The 22,702-nt window shown below is 36.5% G+C and overlaps 2 protein-coding genes and 1 long non-coding RNA gene across 3 annotated transcripts; 2 read left to right on the top strand and 1 right to left on the bottom strand.

Moving 5' to 3' along the window:
- Positions 1 to 550: 550 nt before the first annotated feature.
- On the bottom strand, positions 551 to 6,167 carry LOC137729797 (zinc finger protein GIS2-like). The gene is made up of 4 exons (XM_068468820.1): positions 6,020 to 6,167; positions 3,681 to 3,894; positions 2,944 to 3,036; positions 551 to 1,333 (listed from the first exon to the last, which is right to left on the bottom strand). Exons 2-4 carry the CDS (start codon positions 3,806 to 3,808, stop codon positions 772 to 774), a joined length of 783 nt encoding a protein of 260 aa, XP_068324921.1. The 5' UTR covers positions 3,809 to 3,894; positions 6,020 to 6,167; the 3' UTR covers positions 551 to 771.
- Positions 6,168 to 14,148: 7,981 nt separating this feature from the next.
- On the top strand, positions 14,149 to 15,532 carry LOC137730283 (uncharacterized). The gene is made up of 2 exons (XR_011068111.1): positions 14,149 to 14,488; positions 15,213 to 15,532. It is a non-coding gene; the product is annotated as an uncharacterized lncRNA (long non-coding RNA).
- Positions 15,533 to 17,098: 1,566 nt separating this feature from the next.
- Positions 17,099 to 21,432, top strand: LOC137729740 (endoglucanase 24-like). The gene is made up of 4 exons (XM_068468759.1): positions 17,099 to 17,680; positions 19,856 to 20,155; positions 20,284 to 20,445; positions 20,633 to 21,432. Exons 1-4 carry the CDS (start codon positions 17,252 to 17,254, stop codon positions 21,239 to 21,241), a joined length of 1,500 nt encoding a protein of 499 aa, XP_068324860.1. The 5' UTR covers positions 17,099 to 17,251; the 3' UTR covers positions 21,242 to 21,432.
- The last annotated feature ends 1,270 nt before the right edge of the window (positions 21,433 to 22,702 follow it).

Genomic DNA, 22,702 nt, shown 5'->3' with positions numbered 1-22,702 from the left:
CGCACATTAGCATGTTAAGAGTTCATTTTAAAAATTTGGATGTTGAAATTCCGAATTTTTTTTGGAATGAAATTGCAAGAGAACTCTCATTCCGAAAAATGGTGTATTTGGGAACTGGAATCCCTCATCACCGAAACGATTTGTTTGAAAATAAAGCCCCCATGAGCCATTTGTACATGTGTTTGATTTTATTTGTGAAATTTTTAAGGTGTATAATATAATTCGGATAAAGAAACTGAAAAATGGAATACAAGGTTACAAAGCCGTATTTTTGTTTTCAGTTAGGCCCTGAAAACTCAAGTGGCCCCTCTCGTGAAGTGACAATTACATGTAGAGAGAAACTAACACAAAAAAGTTGATCAAAATCCTCCAAAAAGTCAAGTGGCCCCTCACGTGAGATGACAATGACATGTAAAGAGAAACTAGCACCAAAAAGTTTATTAAAATCCTCTAACTGAACACGAAAGAGGCTCACTTCCGCCCGATTAACGAACACCAAATCACCATGTTGACCATAAAAAGAACAACAAATTAGGGGTACTAACAAAAGTGAAACAAAAATCTGCAGGCGTCACAACATAAAACGCAATTACGTACAACAGTTAATATTTGCAGTAACTGCCGAAAGTTCAGAAATAATCGAAATAATCTTCTAATACAACATCAATTCAACTCCTCATACTCTTTAAGTTTCAACCTTCAATCTAAAACCTAAACCGGAAATGCTTGCTCGAGATGAAAGGTAAATGCCGGAATATGATCTTCCACCTATCAGTACCTCCTGGGGTAGCGGTCCATGAATCTTCCAGAAGGGCACTCGTATGCCAGGTGCCCTCGTCCCCCACAGTTGTGACATATCATCAAGGGGCCCATGCAATCCCTGCTCATATGGCCAAGTTGCTGGCAGTTCCTACATACAACGTCACGGTAACTGCCTCCGCGTCCACCCATTCCACCACCACCACCTCCTCCTCCACCTCCACGCTCTCCCAAAGCATTGGCTCTAGGGCACTGTCTAGCCACGTGGCCAGATACATTGCATAAGTTGCAGATGGGTTCATTCGGGCAATCACGTGCCAGGTGACCTGTCTTCCTACAGTTGTTACATGCCTTCTCATTTGTGCAGTCAGCTGCAATATGACCCTGCTTGTAGCAGTTGTTGCACAACCTCAAGTCCCCCGGTGGCATTGGGGGAGCTGTGCAGTCTCTGGCGCGATGTCCAGCCTTACCACAGGTGTGGCAAATGCCTTCATTTGGGCAGTTACTAGCCATGTGACCCGGTTCCCGGCAATTCCAACATAGTGACTTTGTTGTACACTCTGAAGCAATGTGCCTAGTAGAATATTCGAATCACACAATTAGAAATGAAAGGCTCCCGTTAAGCATGCAGCATTTAATTTTCATTTTAAAATAAACAGCTAACAAAAAAATATCTGCAGGAGGCAGGTCCATCATTCCCGTGAGATAAGAAACCACGTAACCTTCTTGAAGCAACGACATGACTAGTTCAACCATCAATGTCACCACAAGGTGCTGCTAGTCTGGTTTAAAATAAAAACCGAACATTCTGAATCATCTAAATATGTCTAAAACCTAATTACCTAAAGATCACTAAAATTTTAACTTCCCGTGAGTCTCACAGAGATAATGCTCAAATATTAAAGCAATCCTAAGAGCCTGGAGAGTGGGGACTGAATTATTGCTGGGCAACATGCATATTTCTCTGGGATTGTAGGTATTTTCTTAATTCTTTTGTCAAAACTCTTGAAACACAGTTAAGAGAGAAAGGGAGACAAAAGTGGTAGTGTTGGCAGCCATACATTGTTTAAAGTAGTGCAAGGGAAAACAGATGCAACAGCATATTAGAGGCAGAGGTGACACACACTGAAGGGGACAAAGAAAATAAGTTGACAACCGATTCCAGTAGCTGTGGGATGGTGGGAAACTGATGAGACATAAAGTGGCAGCTCCGGTTATCTCAAAACGGTTACAACAATAGTGGCATCATTACACCAAGCCTAATATTGCTAGTACTATATGGTAGCAATAGTGGTTTAATCATTGAAGACAGGAATGGTAGAGGAGAAGATGCTGTTATAACTAAGAATGCAAAGTGTTTTTTTATTATGGAGGTGAAATAATATCTGAATAGAAAAATGGGGATAGAAACAGCAGTTTTAAACTATTGGAATTACTTTGATGGAAATGGACCGCTCAGTAGCAGAAGCAATGGCATTTGACTTGCTGCAAAAAGGAGGGTGAAGACAGAAGAGCGATGTAGATGCATTTTTAACAGAAAAATTACATACTCAGGATGTGTATCTCTAGACTAAAAGCATTAAGGCTTTTTAGCCAAAACGGTCCCTGAGATTTACATAACTCCTCGCTTTGGTCCCTAAGATTTGAAATTGATAGAATTGGTCCCTAAGTTTGTCCACAATCAATCATTATGGTCCTTCCGTGATAAATCTCCATAAAATAAGGATAAAATGGCAAAAATACCCCTATTTTTGTCAAATTATTTTGGCCTATTGTTTATTAAATTGAGGGTATTTTTGTCATTTTGATCCTTATTTAACATAATTTTTCACCTAAGGACCAAAATGATCGATGGTGGACAATCTCAGGGACCACTTCTATTGATTCCAAATGTTAGGGATCAAAGTGAAGAGATATTCAAATCTCAGGGACCATTTTAGCTAAAAGGCCAAGCATTAACTAGCTAGATTCTAACTTTTCATGGATTTTAACTCTACAAATTCTGGAACCCCAACATCTTCAAACCCTCCCAGAAAGTAAAAGGTGCAAAAAAAAAACAAACACCATAATTTAATAAACAGATTCCTTCAAAAGTAAAACGAAAAGGCAATAACAAATAATGGAGAAAAAGAAAATAATGGAAAATCATGATGTCCAATTATGAGGCAGAATAAGTTTCCATACCCAGGAAGACCACAATTGTGACAAATGGCAACATTCGGGCATTCTCTAGCAAAATGACCTGGCCGTTTGCAGTTCTTGCACAGATTGTCTCGGCTGGCAAAAAAAAAAAAAAAAAATACATTAAGTTTTCAGCAGAGAACAACAGCATTCCAAATTTCAAAACATAACTAGTTAATGAGGGTCACTTATTAAATTAACTCCATGATTTTGAGTTATATAAAAAATAAAAACAAAATCAGAGCCTCAATAGAAGAAAGAAAAATACAAAACCAAAAAATTCAAAACATGAGACTAAGCACTTTGAAAGTTAAACATCCAACAAATTGCAAAACAGCAAGGAGTTGACACATGCACTGAGATAAATGTAAATGATAAAACAAAAAGTAAAATATACACAACTTTTGTGCACCGCTGGCAGTCCCTCTACAACCAAAAGGATTTACACTGAAGTATGTCATTAATCAATCAATATGATTGGTAATGGTATTTGAAAGCTTTACAAAGCTCCAAATAAATGTCCAACAAAGCAAAGAAAATAATTATCCATAGGCAAAATTATCATATATCAACTCCATAAAGTTTTCACAGGTATATTCAAGTAGTGGTCTTACTCCAACACATACGGGTTGATAGTAACATTCAAGACCATCTCCAGTGGATTGAAAAATTATTTTCTCCTTACCAACCCAATTTTATAAGGACGAGAACAAAGAAAAAATAGTCAAAAACCATAAAACCTGAAACCCCGACGTCCTCCATCTCTCCTGTAAGGTGCATCACGGTAGGAAAAGCGATCAGAACGGATCTTCCGATCCAAAGGGCTCCTGCTCCTGCTCCTGCTCCGGCTCCTGCTGTCTGAACTCATGTTAATTAATTCTTAAAAAGACCTAGCTCCACTGATTGAATGAAAAACACCACCACAACCAACACCACACAGCCGCTGCCTCCTCCCTGTCCACATCACAACCACACCCACATTACAACCACACCCAAGATCATACCATGAGTCAAAAGACTCAAACCAAACCAACTACATTCCCTTCATAACAGAAAACACCGAATCCCAACATAGTACAGAAAAGTTTCAACAAGCAATCCATCTCACAAGAATTATTTACCACCACACTCAGAACCCAGATACTAAATACCCGGTTTCTCAACCACATTCTTCAAAAGAAAGTCAAGCATCCGTAGCAAACAATCAGGCATTCCCGTCAAAACTCAAGCTTACATCAACAAACAGACACTCTCTAAACTCCAACTTCTTGAAACCATCTAAACTGATTGATCATTTGATAGTAAGTTGATCTTGTACAAAAGTAAAGCAAGGAAAAAAGTATGCTCATTGGAAAATATGAGTGTTAGGTTGCAAGTAGGTCTAGGGCGGACACTCTCAAACAACCAGAAGGAAACCACATGGTATCAGTCGAGAATTTCGAAGAGAACCACAGGGAAAATCAGAAAGCTGGCAACATTTGTCCATAAAAATCGCAGCAATTGCTATTGAAAAATCAACATTAAACTTGGAGACCTCAAGTGCTTGAAAGTTGGATGAAAAGTTCCCTCTTTTCAGACGAACAACATTTAGCATTGGATGTTTAGAGCCTTCCTGTACGACCAATTTTTCTTTGTAAAGCATAGGTATGTACAGAAATAACCTTAGCATTAATTTTAATTACCCGCGGGAGACTCAATATACAATCAATATATTATATTGCATATCAAATCTTTCTTTGCCTATCCATATTCAAGAAGCAAAGCTCCTTATTCAACCAACTTAAGTTGTAACTACTTCTCTCATCCATCAGCCATAAAAGCCTTCATTTTAAAAAAATATCTTCTGCATATGTATCCCAAGGGCACTCTGATGTGTTAATCATCATCTAATCTGGTCTTGCAACAATATAAATTCATGGTGATGTAAGGAGTTGGTCATGTCTAACGAAACTATGAATATGGTTGGAGAAAATCCAATCACATCTTCCTGATCAACCAAACAAGAAAATAAAATATGGAAACAACATTGAAAGTGGAAAATGGAGATTGGATGAGATGCAGAAGGTGCAAACTTGCTTTTGGGAATTAATTTTTTTTATAAGATAATTTGCAAAAGGTAATTTTGAGAAGATAACTCTTAAAACCCAAGAAATGGTTTTATTTAATTTCTTGATTAAAAAAATCCAAATGGGATTTGAAATGGATGAACGGAAACCAATTCCGTTTGATAAATATCAAATGTCTATTAGTGGTAAACAACATGCCTTTCTTAAAAGGGGGCATGTTTCAGAAAAGAAGTTGAGGGTGAGAGGAGATGCAAAGACTTCCTGTGCAAATCTTAATGAGCCAAGAACCAGTTGACCATTGTTGAAACAAATTTGAAAAAAAACAGAACCAAAAACAAAAGACCATGTAGGCAATGCAATATTTGTATTTGGATGCGAAAAACTAAAAAATATTTTTAAAAAATACGGGGACACTCGTAATTTGCCAACATAACAAAATTTTGTTCCAGCTTCATACGGCCTAAAAACCTCATAATTCAAATTACTGTCGGGGACAAAAACTGCACCATAGCAAAAAGCTCAGCAATTACAACCCAAGGTACCGTTTGAATTTCTTCAATACATACTTCCACCTTTCTATCAAACTTAAGCCAGCCCTCAGTTAGTCACTTCTGAATAAACGAAATGACACAAAAAACTAACCACAGTTTCTAAAACAATTTAGTTTCGGTCATTGTTCAAACAATTTTCCATAACCTAGCACCGCTGTTGGTCAAAACATCTACGGTTTGGTTCCATCGATTCTCTCATTCCAAGAGCATGCATATTCAATTGACACTCTCACAAAATTCAACCTACATGCATGTGAATTTACACAATACATGGTCTGACCTATTCAAAATCACAGAAAATTCACAGCAGACGAAAACCCAATTCAAATTAAACATTTGACCAAAGTAATGTAAATTAATTCAACTCAACGTATACATACCCAATTACACAACGAAATTAGCCCTAACCCTAGAAATGGTAAATAAGGGAAAGTGCAATGAAGAAGAAGAACAAGAAGGAACCTGAGCCAAACAGCTACACAGACGGTGGTGCTACTGTGACTTTGTATAGCAGCGACGAAGTGAAGAAATTTGCAGAAAGAGAGAGAAGAGTGTGCTCTCAGCCTCTGAGACAGCGATTTGTAGAAGGAGAGCCGCAGAGCGTCGATTGTGATTTGGGATTGTTGGTCGTGGCTCGACTGGATTTTATGTATTTTACGTACAAGCCCATTCTCAAGTGTTGGGCTAAGGCACCCTCGTTGAGCATTTACCCATGTATGTTTCGGCCTGGTCACTCTCGCGTTGTTCGTTTTTTTTTTTTTTTTTTTTTTAATCTTTCCGAAAGGAAGATAGGTTACTGGTTAGATATTAGATTAAAGAGTTGATGGAGTTCAAATCCACGCTGAGATGCACATAATTCATTTCCACCACTGTGGTAAAAGGTCGTTTGCTTTTTAACAGAAAATTGGAAAGAAAAAAAAAATATGAAAAACGGATGGAAAATAAGTTTACCATATTGTTTTTTCAAGAATAAAATACAAAAAAAATATTTAGCCTAATCTATATGAAACACTATATTGTTTTTTTTTTTGTTATGTTTATCAAAAATATATTTTAAAATAGTAGAAAACAAAAGATACATTATAAACAAAGTTAGATCTTTAAGATAAAACAGTACATGCCACCACCATCGTCACTATTGCAATTGCCGCCACATTATCCACCGCCATTGCCCATGCCACCATCAGCTTGGGGATGAGCAACAGAGGCAAAGTGGAGCTTAATTTTAAGATCAAAGCAAAATCTGCGAAATTCGGTATTATAAAACTGCTTGCCGTTGTCAGAATACACGAACTCGGGGATTCCCAAGCGGCTATGATTTTTCCAAACAAATTCACAGACGGTTGCCTCGATTATTGCCTCAAAAGGTACCTCCTCTACCCGCTTCGTAAAGTAAACCACAACTACGACAGCAAACCTGCCTCGAAGGGTCAAGGGCTAGTCATCGGTGCCAAACGTCCTGAGGGACGACGAGGATGAGTGCTTAAGAGTTTTCAATGTTTACACTCTCTGGATAACTTGTGAACATTGTCGGCCAAAAATATTCGTGTCGAATCTTCATCATCATGGATTGTGAAGTAGTATGGTTTTCACATACCCTAATAAATTTCTCTAATTGACCAGACCTTCCTCTGGTATCACATAAGTAGTGAAGGAAAAAAACCACACTTGAATAACCTCCCATTGACAATGCAATACCGAGATGACCTAAGCCGAAGTTCCCGAGCATCCAAATTGGGGTCATCCAACTCAGTTCGGTAGCAATGTTCATTACCTCAGCTGTCGGATCTTGAACACTAGGATTCTTCAAATATTGATAGGATTCATTCGCTTGATATCTAGATCGTGTATTAAAGCTTTGTTCTTAGATGGTGATAGAGTCCGGAAGGGCTCTCCTCAACTCCATTACGAAAAGAAAATTCTGAGATAAAGTCAGTTGTCGCTTGTTCCTTCACAGATGATATTGGTCGGAATTTTAGTGCGAATTCACCTAGCTAAGCTTGACCAATCAAGACGACTATAGAGTGAGCTTGAAAATATGGCCCCAGCTTCCGCTCTGCAGTTTAACTTTAGACTCTCGCTGATAATTATCAGCGACAGTCTAAAGTTTTCTGATAAAGAGCGTGTTCTGGGCCTGCTAGAGTTCGGCTTGTGTAATATACAGGGTTTTGGATCTTTTCAACCTCCCAAGTCATCACAAAAACAGCAGCCAAAGTATTGTGCGTATATAAGAAATTACTGAACTGACAGGGTGGTTTTGCACTTGATAAATATTATAAGTTATCGTAATCCGTGCATGCCACTTTACAGATGTCAGGCTATATATCCACAACTGAAACATGTACATGGATGCCTGCTAGTGGTTTCCAACTTTCCTCAGAGGGCGGCAACTCTGCTGCCACCAACAGTTGGTGTATAAGTCCTTCACGCTCACTGACCTAATCTTCTTTTTTTTTTTTAATCTTTTTTTTTTATGTTGCGGTGACTTGAAGGCATGATCATTATATTTTTTTATTCGATCGTTTGGTTATGTTCTCTTTTTTATCAGTTACTAAATGTAGTGATCGATTTGGTTGTGTGATGGAGCCTGTGCCAAGTGATCAAAGATGTTCAAGTCTGCTCACCATTGTTCAACGCACTGTGTGGTCATTAAGTATATCCTAAACTATTCGGGTTAGTATAGGATACCTCACTTACTATGTGCGCTTAAAAATTCTAGAAAAAAATACTGATCCGTGTAATAAGTTGTGTTTACTTTGGTTCCTTCAATTAAATTTTTAAAATTTTTGGCCCTTCAACTGTTTAACTTGTATGGCTTCAATCATTTAGTCACACCACTTTATATTTGGACGTCTATTTGAGGATATGGCTAGTGCATGCGTCTTAAGCTGTTCAATAACATTGGTCACTCTACTATATTCTTTCCTTGCCCGTAGAACCCCACCAAATTCGAACAACCTTGTGATCCTCCATACCCAAAATATGATTTAATATAATAGAGAATTTACTCAGAATTGCTTGAATTTTAATGGGTACGAACTTGAAGAACCCACATGTGTATCATGTCAGCACATTAACAAAATTGTAACTAAATGATCAAATTAATTTGCGACAACCAATTTCAAAGATGACATTGATTGACTTAAAATTGAAATATCAAAAGGAATTAGATCAATTTTAAAGATTATTTGTGATAAAAACCTTCAATGAAATTAAAGGAAATCTCTTCGGTCTTGCTTAGACCAACTCTAATGGTGGGTTAAAAGGCAAATTACCCTCTAAACCCAACCCAACCCAACCCAAGGGGAAAATTTGGGCTAAATGCTAAATGCTAAACCAAGGCTAGATTCCGTCCAAAATTTAGCCCTGAAATAGGTGTGGGCGCCACCGAACCAAGTGAAAATGGACGTTTGTGCGACAAACGCAGCCTGCCCAATCACCCAACTCGCACGACGTGCGATGCCTCAGACAATGAGGGCCCCACCCACATGGGCCTGTCGGCCACATTCTGCAGCACCTCCAACGGCTACTTCCATCCAATGGTCATGATCTACAGGCCATTGGTTAATCCAATGGCCTAGATTCATTTTTTGTTTTTTTGTTTTTATATTTATATATTATTGAATCCAACGGCTGAGATCAAATATAATCAAATCTAACGGTAAAAAAAAAAAATCTAACGGCCCAATTTAAATCCAACGGCTAAAATAATTAAAAAAATTATTTAACTCAAAATTCACCCAAAAACTCTATAAATATCTATGTATTTGTTCAAACATCCACACAAAACTCAATTTTCTCCTACAATTCTTCCAATTTATCTTCCTACCTTTTCTTTCCATTTCCAAATTGTTGAACATGGCAAGAGAGCATATTAGAGGTCGTAATTGGAGTTGTGGGGAAGATGTTGCTTTATGCTTGGCATGGGTTTCTGTTAGCGAAGATGGTGCAGTTGGCACAAATCAAAATAAAAAAGTTTTGTGGGATAAAATCATTGCAAAGTTTCAAGAAAACTGCAACGGCGGCGGGCGGGATGATGGTGGTGTTTATGATCGGTGGAAGACTATCAACAAAGCATGCACTTTATGAAAGGGAAGTTTGGAGAGAGCCGTGGTTGGCATGCCTAGTGGAAGGAGCGCTATAGAAATTGTGAGTTTTGTTCTTGATATTTTAATTGTCATGTATATTAGTTTGCAACTAATTATTTTTATGTATTTTTTGCATAGGGTGACAAAGTAATAGAAATTTACAAGACAAGAGTAACACCAAAAAATTGAGTTTTTAAGTTGCAACATTCTTGGGACGTCCTCAAGGATTGTCCGAGGTGGGGAACTAATGCAGACCAACAATGGAGAAGATTATTTCAACGTGAAGCCGCATAGACAAATGCTAGAGATGAAGACGTAAATGAAATGACCCCATCTCCTTCTTTTGCAAGGCCCCCAGGAAGAGATAAGCAAAAGGAAGCAAAGAGAAAAGGGAAGTCCCAAGATCCGATGAGTGGACACTTTGCTATCGAAATTGCAAAATTGAACGAAACCCATAGCACTTGCCAAGAAGAAACGGCTCGAATGCGTTTGCAAATGAAGGAAATCTCAGATAGAGAGCAAGATAGGTTTGAAATTAATTTGATGATGAAGGACCTCAACAAATACACTCCAGAGAGGAAGAAATTCTTACGTGGTAAGCAAAAGGAAATTTTGCGAAACTCAGCCTCAAGGAGTATGTTTCAAGATGATGAATCCTCTGAACCCTATATCACGAAGTCCATCACCAAGTGAAGATGGTGGATATGATTATTAAGTTTATGTAGTGTATGAATTATGTGCTTTATTAATTAAGTTTATTAATTGTCGTTTGTATTAAGTTTATGTAGTTTATTGATAGGGGCATATTTATGCACCTTAGTTTAGCTTGTCTTGTGCATTTAAAGTGTTTTTCCTTAGTAAAGTAGTCTTTTAAGCTAGTTTTATGTATTTTCAGGATTTAAGGGCAAAGTATGCAAAAGGATGCATTTTGGAGCCTTTTGGAGCAAATTAGAGATTGGAATGGATATCATATGCTTGGAGCCAAGAGGATGGACGAAATTGAAGACTTGAAGATGATGATTCCTACTTAAACAAGGTTTCCTACTTGAAGTAGGAAAGTTAAATCCTAAAAGACCTCATGTTTGAGCAACATTGAAGACTCCTATCTATTATAAGTCACAAAACAAAGTCTCTTGCATCATCAAAGTCCTTGCCGTGTATCCCCTTTGTGTTTGCATTCCTTGCCATGCAAGGAAGGGCCTTGTTTCCTATTTTTAACCATTTAAACACATTCATTCATCAAACCATCTCAGCCATTCACTCAAACACCCTAAACTACAACCTTGCAACCGCACCATATTCTCATTCATTCACATATTTTCATTCAACCACATGCACTCATCATCATTCAACCTAGTTGTCACTCACATGCTTTCCCATTTCATTATTCATTCACTTTTCATTCATTTTATTCAGCCACAAAAGCATTCAGCCACAAAGAAAGTCGTGCATTCACCATCATTTTCCAGCACCTCCAAACCCCTTTGCCGTGCATTTTATACACTTTCCAGCCTTCCCACTTCATCATTCCAGCCACATTCTTCCATTCCCACTTCAATCATTCACCCTAGTTGGCAGCCACATGCTTTCCCATTTCAATATCACTCTTCCAAAAACATTCCAGCTACTTCCCCTTCAAGGCCGTGCATTTCATGTTCATTTCCAGCTTTCCCCCTTTATAAAACAATCAGCCACACTTCCACATGCATTCCCTCTTTAATCATTCCCTCCTAGCTGTCATTCACATGCTCTCTCATCCATTCTCTCCCTATAAAACCATGCAATGCATTCATACACACCATTCCCATTCACACACCAGAAGAGGACTTCCCTTTGTGCCGTGCACTCCCACTCCAGCTTTCCAGCATTCCACATTCCCATTCACCACAGAAATTCATCCATTCACTCCATTCCACACATCCACATACCTTTCCACCACCTTCCAACCATCAAACACTCATCCACACCCAACCTACACCCCTTGCCGTGCCTTTACACCCCCCAAAACCCATTCTACATCATCAAAACAGCCCAGAAACCATCACTATCCAATCTGCAGCAACAAAGAGGAAGAGAAGAGGGCCTAAACGTTCATACAATTCAAGTTTGAGTTGTTGGAATTTTTAGGTGTTTCCTTTCCTTGATTTCAATGGTTACCTTGTTATTATCTTCTAAGTTTGCTGTAATCATGAGTGGCTAAACCCCTAATTAGTTAGGGGAAAGTTGAAGCCATGAACATGTTTGAAATATGAATTAATTTCTTCCAATTGTGATTTGTTAAGTTGTGATTGCAATTCAATTATCTGTTTATTAAAAACTTGTTTTTGTATGTTGATTAGGGATGCATACTTAGTCTTCATGCATAAACTCGATGCTAGTTTATAAACGAGTTTCACCTAATCGTCACAAGTTTATAAACATGAGTAGTGAAGGTTGCTAGTCACAACCGCGTTAATTGAATTCTTGGCAAGGGTATCATGCATTCATAGTTACAATTGCCTCGTCAACACTTATAATTTTCATAGAGCATAATGATCTCTCATTGTATCTCTTCTATGCATTCATGTTGAGAACCATTGGAGAATGATCTGAATTGTCGCATGCATCATCCAATTCAATAGCATAAGGAAAATTTGAGAGTTAATTAGTGCATCACGGTTAACTTGGGGTGTTGAGCATCATAGTTAATGAAAAGCAATTGGAGAATCGATTCATATATATAAATGTGTCATGTGTGGAGAATGGACCTCTAACTAATCCATCCATCATCTTGTTTCTCAAATCCGTTTTATAATCTGCCTAGTTTTACAACTTGCTTTGTTATTTCAATTTTCGTCAAAACAGAACCCCCCCCTTACTTTCTTGTTCTTTAGTGTTTAGAATTTGTTTAGTTTATGTTTTAAAGTGTTTTGAATCAAGCCATAATTCTAAATTCGTCCAAAATTGGGTTTAAGGTCAGAAACTGCCTAGTTAGTGTTTTTAGGCAGTTTTGAGTCTTTTGAACTTGTTTTGAGTCCTTTGAGTCTTTGTGAATGTTTTTAACTTTGTTTTTATGTTTTTGAGTCAGTTTAGAGGTTTTAGCAAGCCCTCATAATCCCCGGTCTAGAACGATCCCTACTTATATCTATACTACAAATTGTCAAAAAGAGGGTTTAATTTGTGTGCGTATAATTCTCATACCATTTATTAATTATGTGGTTTATGAATTATCAGTTGTATTAAGTTTATGATTTTTCAATATTTATCAAAATTTAATTTTTTTTAAATTAAAATGTTCATAAAATTAATTTACGATAGTCTATATATATATATATATATATATATATATATATATATATATATTTAAATTAGCATAAGTTCATTCCTTAATAATTCAGGGCTAAAATTTTAGGCCAGAAGGGTTGGAGTAGAAAAGCTGTTTTTTGGACTAAAAGCTAAATTTTTCACGCTAAAAAATTTGGTTTTTAACCCAATCATTGAATATGGTCTTAATAAGTTTGACGGTTCCAAGCAAATTATATTCCACAAACAAAGAACTACTTTTGCTTAAAAGTTATAAATTATTGTGTGTCTTAAGAACAGCACCGCCTCTCTAGGTGCCTTGGACAAAAGAGATAGGAATCTTTCAGTATAGGTACTCTCCGCTGTCCATATGTTACAAAGAAATTTGTAACTTTAGGAATTCAAAATATATAGTGATCCGAGCAAATAACATAAAATGTACATGCAAAACAAGGTTAAACTATTAAAAATCCACTAAGCTAGCCTATCAAATTACTCTAGCACACTTTGATACATGATGAAATACGAAACATAAGATACTCTATTAAATATGTTAATAGTCAAAATAGTAAGAGCATACTACTTTGTACTACGATCTAATGATATTTATATTCACTTATAAGTGAGAGGTATTAGATTCGATTCTTGTCAAAGACGAATTTGAACCATATTATTATGACTAACTAATTGTGAGGCTTAGTCTACTCCGCAACCCCTAATGTAGATAATATCGTTTGTTAAAAAAAAATTGTGTCGCCTTAGAACTTGAAGTTAAGCATTTGGATTTTAAGATTTAATGTTATAAGCCCAAAATATGGATGTAATTTTGACCATATAACAAAACCTAATCATATGATTCAAACTTTCTATAGGTGCAATCACAATATTGAATACAACATGAATTAGATCGGTGGTAGACATTTTATAACGAAATAAAACCTCACGACTACTCCTTTGTTAGATATATAAGTTCCAAACATATGTACAATTGCAAATCATAAGCACAAAGTAATTTCAAATATTTTTTTGCTTCACAAAGAATCAACTCAATAATATTGTAGGAAGCAAACTTATTAAGATTCTCTAACCAAAATACTTGATAAGATTACAACAACAATAGTAAAGTCCTATCTTATTAAGTGAGGTCGGTTGTAAAAATCTTAAAACGCTACTGCGCTTGGTTTTACGCCAAACCTTTTGTTAGCTCCAATTACCCCCACAACTCGTCAACTCCAGCGAGACCACACCACCAGCCCACCACCACTCTTTCCCTCTCTCCTCACCCTGAACCTAGAATTTCGAATTGAAGAAGATCCCGCTCTTACCGTTGTCCGTCTAACTCTAGCCGTCCTCCGATCCACCTCCGAGGAAGATCTCGCACTCGTCGTCCTCGATTCAATACCGTCAAGGAGTTGTGTAGGTTAATATATTTCATTTCCTGTTCTTTTTTTTTTTTTGTTCAATTTCAAACTCGTGATGCAGCTCTAAAAAACGCAGCAAAGCCTTGACCCGTAGCTCCAGCATCGACCCCCTTCTCCAGCCCCACCAGCTTGTTAATCAGGTTTGTGTTAATAGGTTTGATAAAATTACGTTAATTTGGATTAATTTTATTAATTTTTGGTCAATTACTTGGCTTGATTTGTGATTTTTGCAACTTAGTTTCCTTGTCGTCACTTTTGAAAGAGGCTATGGTTTGATTTTGACTGTAATCCATCACCAGCGCCTTACCTTTCTGGAAGTGGATAACCCCAATTAAAGTCCTTAAATAAGTTACTCAGACCATAGTATATCACTGGTCAATTGAAGGTCCTTAAATAAGTTATTTGAGTATTGTGCAATCATACTTGTTCAGGTTTTTGTCATGTGGAAACATTACAAATCTGTGGTATCAATCTGCTTCTTGTGTTAAACTTTTGGTCTTTATTTGTTTTCCTTGTATGAATGAATCTGAAAATTCTTTTGAATGTAGCCAAGATGGAATGTTTGGGTTGTGATGTTGGTCTCCATATGTGGAGGAAATTGGTGTGTTTTGGCATTGGGTCTTCACTGGTCAAGTATTTTGGGATCAATTTTGTGGAGTAACTTAGACCGTGAAGATTTTTATTAGAAAAGAAAAATGATGAATTGCAACACTGCTATTTCACAATCTTTTTTGTACTGGGAAAGCTATCTTAGCTATGAGTTTGGCTATTGTAGTTGATATGGTTCTGATAGCATGCCAAGCATTCTTTGGATATGGGACATGTCACATACGCCATGTTGAACTCGCTGCTACCTTGGTGCAGAAATATCTTATTCGTGCAGCAGTTTGGGATCCTACGTGCACTCGTTGTGTTGTTTGCACAGGAAGTTCTCGTTTGTACATGTGGACTCTTGGTGTTGCCTACAGTGTGAGCATCCCGCCCTAACCACAATTTAGCATACTTGATCTAAAGTGCAATTGAGTTGGAAGTTGTCTCCTCCTGAAGGATAAAGAGTTGTTTTGCTGCGCTTCTGTTGCAGTTCTTGAATTGAGTAAATATAGCTCAGATGATTGAGGCAGTTAGCTATTTTCCAGAGTTTATTGTAAAAAATTGTAGAATGTACAATTAAGCAGTTTACCTTGCTCTGCTGTGTACTGTGTTAATGTAGTATTGGCATCTTTCATTTGTTCTAGTTGGAACATCCAACAGTTTGATTAAATTGGTGACCTTTCCCTCTCTCATCTGTTTTTCCTTTCATTGGATTAGCACTAGTGCACATGGAATTGACTAACTGACTTGCTTCGTTGTGAGGGAAGACATTTTAATTGCTTAGTTTAATATACAAATGGAATGTACAAATTGTTCATGATCTCTTCCTTTTGCATATTGTTACTAGTTTTCTTCAAACTAGTTGGAGCAAGCCAATTTACGTGCTAGGAATCCAAATGTAGCAATGATCAATGTGTAGTTATCCATTTGTCATTGTGCCTCGCATCATTGCGGTCCTGGGATTGAATGCAATTGTCACAGTATAGACTAAAATTAGCTTATACATACAAGAGCAATTCCAAGTAATTATTTCACAATTGAGTAAAAAACTAAACTTGTCAGACATCAATTTTCGTTCTACTCAAATACAAGTATTTACCAACACATTTAACTTTAATCTACAACTTTAAACCAAAGGTGAATAATTAAGAAAAGCATCATGAACCCTGTCAATTGTTGGGAGAACACTTTGTTATATTGATGTTTGGAACGATGCTACTTTTGAATCATGTATGTTTCTTTCGTTGGCAAGAAAATTTGGTTTTTGTATTTTTATTGAGTCTCACTCTCATCCAATATTATTAATTTTAATAATATCTTTAATAAAAAAAAACAATAAAAATTGAACAATAATGTAGTCCTAGTCTGAGCAAACACCAAATTGATGACAGTCCTGTGCCACAAACGCACTCTATATGGTTGTATAATTAAAACGCAAACAAGGAGTTGACTGACCTGATCGTAAAGCAAAAGCCATTGAATATCAAGCGGAGATGATGTAGGATGCGTCAACACCAAAGTCTTCTACAAAGTACCTAGCCGGATACAATTACTTTATGGAAAGCGTTTGTCGTTTATCTAGGGTTTGCAAGGACCTTAGTATTTATACTGGCTAAGGTATTAAGGTTTCGTCCATAAAGGAATCTCAAATCCCACTTTTTTAGCCTATCAGTTAGCTATCAAAATCACATAAAATCAAGGACTCCATCAATCTTACTTGTATTACAAGACATCTAATATAAGATTGATATCTTTAGAAAATCAAATCATAATATCTACATTAATATCCAATATTACTTTCTTATTATATGTTGTAGACCATTTAAAATTAATTTACATCGAAATTAATCCAACACCTCTACCCAAGTGTCGGTCTTATAGTCCTGAGCACTCACTTTTATTTTAGCAACTGTCCCCACACAAAAGCATCATATTCAAAAGTGAAGTACTGTGCACATCATAATCAAAAGTGAAGTACTGTGCACTCTCACATAATCACACAATCCCTATTTGTGTAACACATGTGAGTTCACTGACACTCCGTCTACCCACCTGTCGGCGCTATCACGCCTCCCTCCCCTCCCCTCCCTCCCTCCCTCCCTCCCTCCCTCCCTCCCTCTCTCTCTCTCTCTCTCTCTCTCTTCCCTCCAAATCCCTCTCACCTCCCTTTCCCGTGACACCCCCAAGACAGACTGCACATATGTATAAAAACCTACCTCCCAACAAACCAAACCAAAACCAGAAAAAACTCACATTATTTATCAGACACTACAAAAACTCACCAAAACAAAACCAACCCAGTTTCCAAAACCATGAAAAAAACCGTCTCCTTCCTTCATTTTCTTGTTTCCGTTTTTACCCTAGTTGCCCTATTCGAGCTCCCAAGCTTTGCATCATCAAGCCATGACTACCAAGAGGCATTGTCCAAGGCCATACTATTCTTCGAGGGGCAGAGGTCGGGGGTCTTGCCTCAGGACCAGCGCCAATCATGGCGTGCCAACTCAGGACTCAGTGACGGGTGGACGTACAACACAGACTTGACCGGCGGCTATTATGACGCCGGTGATAATGTCAAGTTTGGTTTTCCGATGGCGTTCACGACGACAATGCTGGCTTGGAGTGTGATAGAGTTTGGAGATTCAATGCCTCCCAATGAGCTGAGGAACGCTCTCGTGGCAATCCGCTGGGCCACGGATTACTTGCTCAAGACTGTGTCTCAGCCTAACCGGATTTTTGTGCAGGTAACTGGTAAATAAAGTAAATTTAATAATTGTGGTTGTGGTTATGGTGGGGTGGTAAGGGGAGTGGGTGGAAAAGTTAATGTGTCTCCGTCTTGGTTGAACTAGTTATATACATGTGACTGAACAATGCTTCACTCTTTACCTTTAATTAGCAATTAGTAGTAGGTTTTTTTAATCTGCAATTACACTTTAAAATGTACACGTATGAATTCTTAATTAAAATATATGCACAAATTTCAAATTAGAATTTACTATAAGACGAAATCATGATTATGTATACACAGTCATAGATGTGCCTTGATTGAAATAATAAAATGTGAAGAACATTGTTTAAATCCTTACATGCAAGTAAGAAGTCATTTTTTTTTACTTACAAATTAATATAACAAAAAATTCATCAAACTAATCTGAACATACATATTGAATTGTAATTTTGTAAGAGCTAAAGTTTTCTTCATATAAATACGAATAGGTGGACGATTGTAGGTTGTGTTCTGTGGTCTCATGTAGTCCACTGGGTCAGTGACTCATTGTGTTGTCAGGTACTGGCCCCGTGGCCCCGGTTTTATCCAGAGCGAATATAACAAGTTTCTTTTGATCCCTTCCCTTGGAATTGCGTGCATGGCATTGCATCTGTCTGCCTATAAAATTTGACAAAGTTTACAACAACAGAATCCCAGACCTTGAATTTATCAAAACTTAACCGTGGAGGAAAGATAACTTGAGTTCCCTCCTTTCCACAAGTGTACTCTATTTGTTGGTTTCCAGAATTTGAAGTTTAACTTATACATCTGATGAAATACTTTACTTCTAAAGTTTTGAAGTATTTATCACTTTCTTTTTGCTGAATTTACATAGTTGTGATTTTGTCATAGTTTTCTTCTCAACACATTGGTTACTAATATATATATTTATTTAAGGGACATTTTGGATGGGAGCCCTAACTATCAATGTTCTTTGACTAAAACCTTTGTGATTTTTAATTTTTGATCGAAGTCTCTGACATTAAAGTAATAATGTATTTCTATGTAGGTTATTTTTTATTTTTAAACTAAAAATGAAATTTGTAGTTATTTATATTAATGAGATTTTAAATAAAACCCATAATTTATGGGATTAAAAATATTAAAGAGAAATTATACTCTCCAATATATTGTGTATACATGGGTATGTTCATAAAAAAAAATAACCAAAAAATTATTGTACCAAAACATGGGTACATTTTTCAAAAAGAAGAAGAAGAAGAAGATATTAGGCTTAATAATTATTAAGCATTTCTTCTACTAAACTTAACATGGATACATTATTAAATCAACGAAATAGAATGTACTCATATAAGTTAAAAAAATTGATTAGAGAAAAGATTGAATGAATTTTATATAAAAAAATAGGTACATTTTATATTTAAAAAGGGTACATTTTTCATATAACAAATTGGTATATTTAAGAATGGGTACATATCATTTTTTTTTATAAAAATTTAATGGGTCCACTTATTCTAATTTTATTTTTTATATTTTGGAAATGTTTGAATTGAAATTAATTAGGAGTTTAATAAGGGTGTGAGTATTAAAACTCTAAATCAATTACTAATTTTTATTATAAAAAATATGTAACTTACATGTAATTTATTAATATATTAATGCTAGGGACTTTGATCAAAATCTAAAAACTAATAAAATCTTAGTCAATGAACACTAGAAACTAGGGACCTTATACTAATTTTTCCTTTATTTAATACATTAATCATTTTAACAGTTAGATATACGATAAAAAAGAAATTATATCTGACTATATATTACCACCTTAACTCTAATATTCATCCAAAAGAAAATTATTCGAATAAAGTGTTTAGAAATAATTATAACAAAGGAACGTAAACCAATTAGTCTTAAATAATTATCATCTATGGGTGGACGGACTTCCATCCCACTTGTTGACCCTAAAGTCCGTGAGTTGCATCTTGCCTGCATGGGACAAACACTTGTCTCATCAAGCCTTATGCTCCATATGGATAGGACACAAATAGTCCTCAAATTTCTTAATACAAAACAAGTCCGAATATATAGAACAGTTGCCCACTAATAAACCGATTCAAATAATGTTTATGTTGCTAATGATAAGCAAAATTTGGCCTTTTTTTGTGGGTATAACTTTGTTTTCATGGAATAATAGGTTGGTGACCCAATTATAGACCATAACTGTTGGCAAAGACCTGAAGACATGGACACGGCCAGGACTGTATATGCTGTGGATTCGCCCAATCCTGCTTCTGAAGTCGCAGGCGAGACGGCAGCAGCCCTAGCAGCTTCGTCGGTGGCATTCCGATCATCCGATCCCGGGTACTCGGACACATTGTTAAGAAATGCCAAGAAGGCCTTTGAGTTAGCTGATACTCACAGAGGTGCTTATAGTGATAATTCTGACATTAAAGATGGTGTCTGCCCATTTTATTGTGATTTTGATGGTTATCAAGTAAGTCTATAGTCAATATATATATACAAGCATTTATTTATTTATTTTTAAAACATAATACATGCAACATGCATCCACTTATTTAGAATTGTACTTAAAATCAATTCATTTTTTGTGATGTTTGGTAGGACGAGTTGCTGTGGGGGGCAGCATGGTTGAGTAGGGTCACTCAAGATAGTGGTTACCTTGACTACATACAAAACAATGGCAAAACTCTTGGTGCCGATGACAACATAAACGAATTTGGTTGGGACAACAAGCATGCTGGCCTAAATGTTCTAGTCTCCAAGGTCAGATTAAAATTTCTCAACATATATATAATATGAATAGAATCTTTGGTTATATTTTTGTACTGATTTTATAGTACATTCTTTTAAAATGAACACGATATTAGAGCATAAAATAGAATTAGAAAATCTGAATTTTGAAATTAACTTTATCAAAAGCATAAACTTTTTCTTTTCTTTTCTTTCTTAGCAAGTCTTAGAAGGCAACATGTACAATCTCGAATCCTATAAAGCATCGGCAGATAGCTTCATGTGCACGTTAATTCCGGACTCAACATCCTCCCACATCGAGTACACTCCCGGCGGACTCATCTATAAGCCGGGAGGCAGCAATTTGCAGCACGTAACTTCCATCACATTCCTACTACTTGTTTACGCGAATTACCTTTCACGGACCTCGCAGTCCCTAAACTGCGGCAACATAAACGTCAGTCCAGCAACCCTACACCAAATCGCCAAGAAACAAGTTGATTACATTTTGGGTGATAATCCAATGGGATTGTCATACATGGTTGGCTATGGTGACCATTTTCCGCAACGTATTCACCACCGTGGCTCTTCGTTGCCATCAATCAAGGACCACCCCCAAGCCATTGCTTGCAAGGAAGGCTCAGTGTACTTCAATTCTTCAGGTCCTAACCCTAATGTTCTTGTGGGTGCCCTCGTGGGAGGACCTGGAGAAGATGACTTTTATGGGGATGATCGTGCAGACTTTAAGAAATCTGAGCCGACCACTTACATTAATGCACCATTTGTTGGTGCTTTGGCATTCTTTGTGGCTAATCCAAACCCTAATTAGCACAAATTGGTACTTGGACAAGCATATGTCATTTTTTGTAAATAATTTATATATCAGGATTTGAAAATTAGGGAAAGAACAAAGATGTCTCTCACCTTGAGAGCAAAGGGAGAAGAGGCTTGTTAATTGGTCTTTGGAAATTTAATGTATACTGTTCAGGTTTTTGAGTAACAAATGACATTTCTACAGAGAATAAGAGAGATTTATTACATGTAAGATGTATATATTCTTTTGATTGCTCTGGTGGTTAAAATCTTTTATCTTCAACTCGTTAGGTTTCACGTTCAAACCTATCTCCTTCTTATAGGTTAATATAGAATATCGCTCGTATTTCAAAAAATATATATATATGAAAAAATTGGTTAACATGGATGATTCGTCCAAAAACAAATTCTCTCATTACTCATGGATGTTTCAGTTAATTAAGCCCTTATTTATACATTTCCATACACTCTGTGTTCCAATATAATTAGACAGTCCTAGTGCTTCATTAGACAACTGCATGTGGATTCGAAAATCAAACAAGAAAAATAATTAAAATTAAGAAACTGCTTACACTTACTTGTGGCAAGTTTTTTTTTAAATAAATAAATAAAATAAAAAAAAAAAAGAAAAAAAAAGACAATAATCACAAAGACAAACACTCATGGGCGGAGCCAATGAATGCTCAGTGGGGGTAGATGCCCCCACTCAAGTAATTTGTTTGTTTAGTTGCAAACTACAATTATATAATATACACGGGTTATCTTTGAGGAAAATATGTATCTAATATCCAACATACATTCATTCTACTTATACTCCATATCAAATATTATATGAGCAACAGTGCTCTTGTTCTGTCATTCAAACCGAAAAAACCCTCTCCCGCCTATCATGTACTTATATTTTTCTCATCACTTTGCCACTCTCCACTACTATATTGAAATTTTTGTAACATTGGAATTGTGATACATCATCATTTGAAACCATCCTTAATATCATATTGCGTATAACCATACTGTAATAAAGTTTTCTTAGTTGTTTTCGGTTGTCCCCACTAAAAAAAAATTTTGGCTTCATCCCTGCAAACACTGCTGCCTTCAAATATATTCTCTTTATTTTGTTTTCATGGTATTTGCTTAATAATCCAACAAATGAAAGAGGTTTGTCTTCACTGATCAGGTGCACCGTGCCTGTGAATCTCTGCATGCACATGAAACATGAAAACTGCCAGTATGGCTCTCGTGAGTGAACAACACGGGCATTTTTCTTTTGTGATAGAAGGCTGATTAATCGCCTCGGGGCTCATTAACAACAAAACCTATATTTGGCATTCTAATCGCCTAGATTTGGCATTATCCAATTATCTATATGCAATTCAACCAGAAAATTATGATATAAAATATATATAAACCATCCTCTTAATTAATCATTCTCCCAATTCCCAAAATGCCAAGGGATTTTATTTCTACTTGAAGAAAG

Source organism: Pyrus communis, chromosome 3 (assembly GCF_963583255.1).
Source record: "Pyrus communis chromosome 3, drPyrComm1.1, whole genome shotgun sequence".
Lineage (NCBI taxonomy): Eukaryota > Viridiplantae > Streptophyta > Magnoliopsida > Rosales > Rosaceae > Pyrus > Pyrus communis.
This window is presented reverse-complemented; position numbering and strand designations above follow the sequence as displayed.

Excerpts from the sequence above, each read along its gene's own strand:
- LOC137729797 (XM_068468820.1), bottom strand. The coding sequence starts at position 3,808 with ATGAGTTCAGACAGCAGGAGCCGGAGCAGGAGCAGGAGCAGGAGCCCT. Across the intron at positions 3,037-3,680 it reads GGAGGACGTCGGGGTTTCAG|CCGAGACAATCTGTGCAAGA; the intron begins GTTTTATGGTTT and ends TTTTTTTGCCAG. Across the intron at positions 1,334-2,943 it reads CACAATTGTGGTCTTCCTGG|GCACATTGCTTCAGAGTGTA; the intron begins GTATGGAAACTT and ends ATATTCTACTAG.
- LOC137729740 (XM_068468759.1), top strand. The coding sequence starts at position 17,252 with ATGAAAAAAACCGTCTCCTTCCTTCATTTTCTTGTTTCCGTTTTTACC. Across the intron at positions 20,156-20,283 it reads GTGATTTTGATGGTTATCAA|GACGAGTTGCTGTGGGGGGC; the intron begins GTAAGTCTATAG and ends GATGTTTGGTAG. Across the intron at positions 20,446-20,632 it reads TAAATGTTCTAGTCTCCAAG|CAAGTCTTAGAAGGCAACAT; the intron begins GTCAGATTAAAA and ends TTTCTTTCTTAG.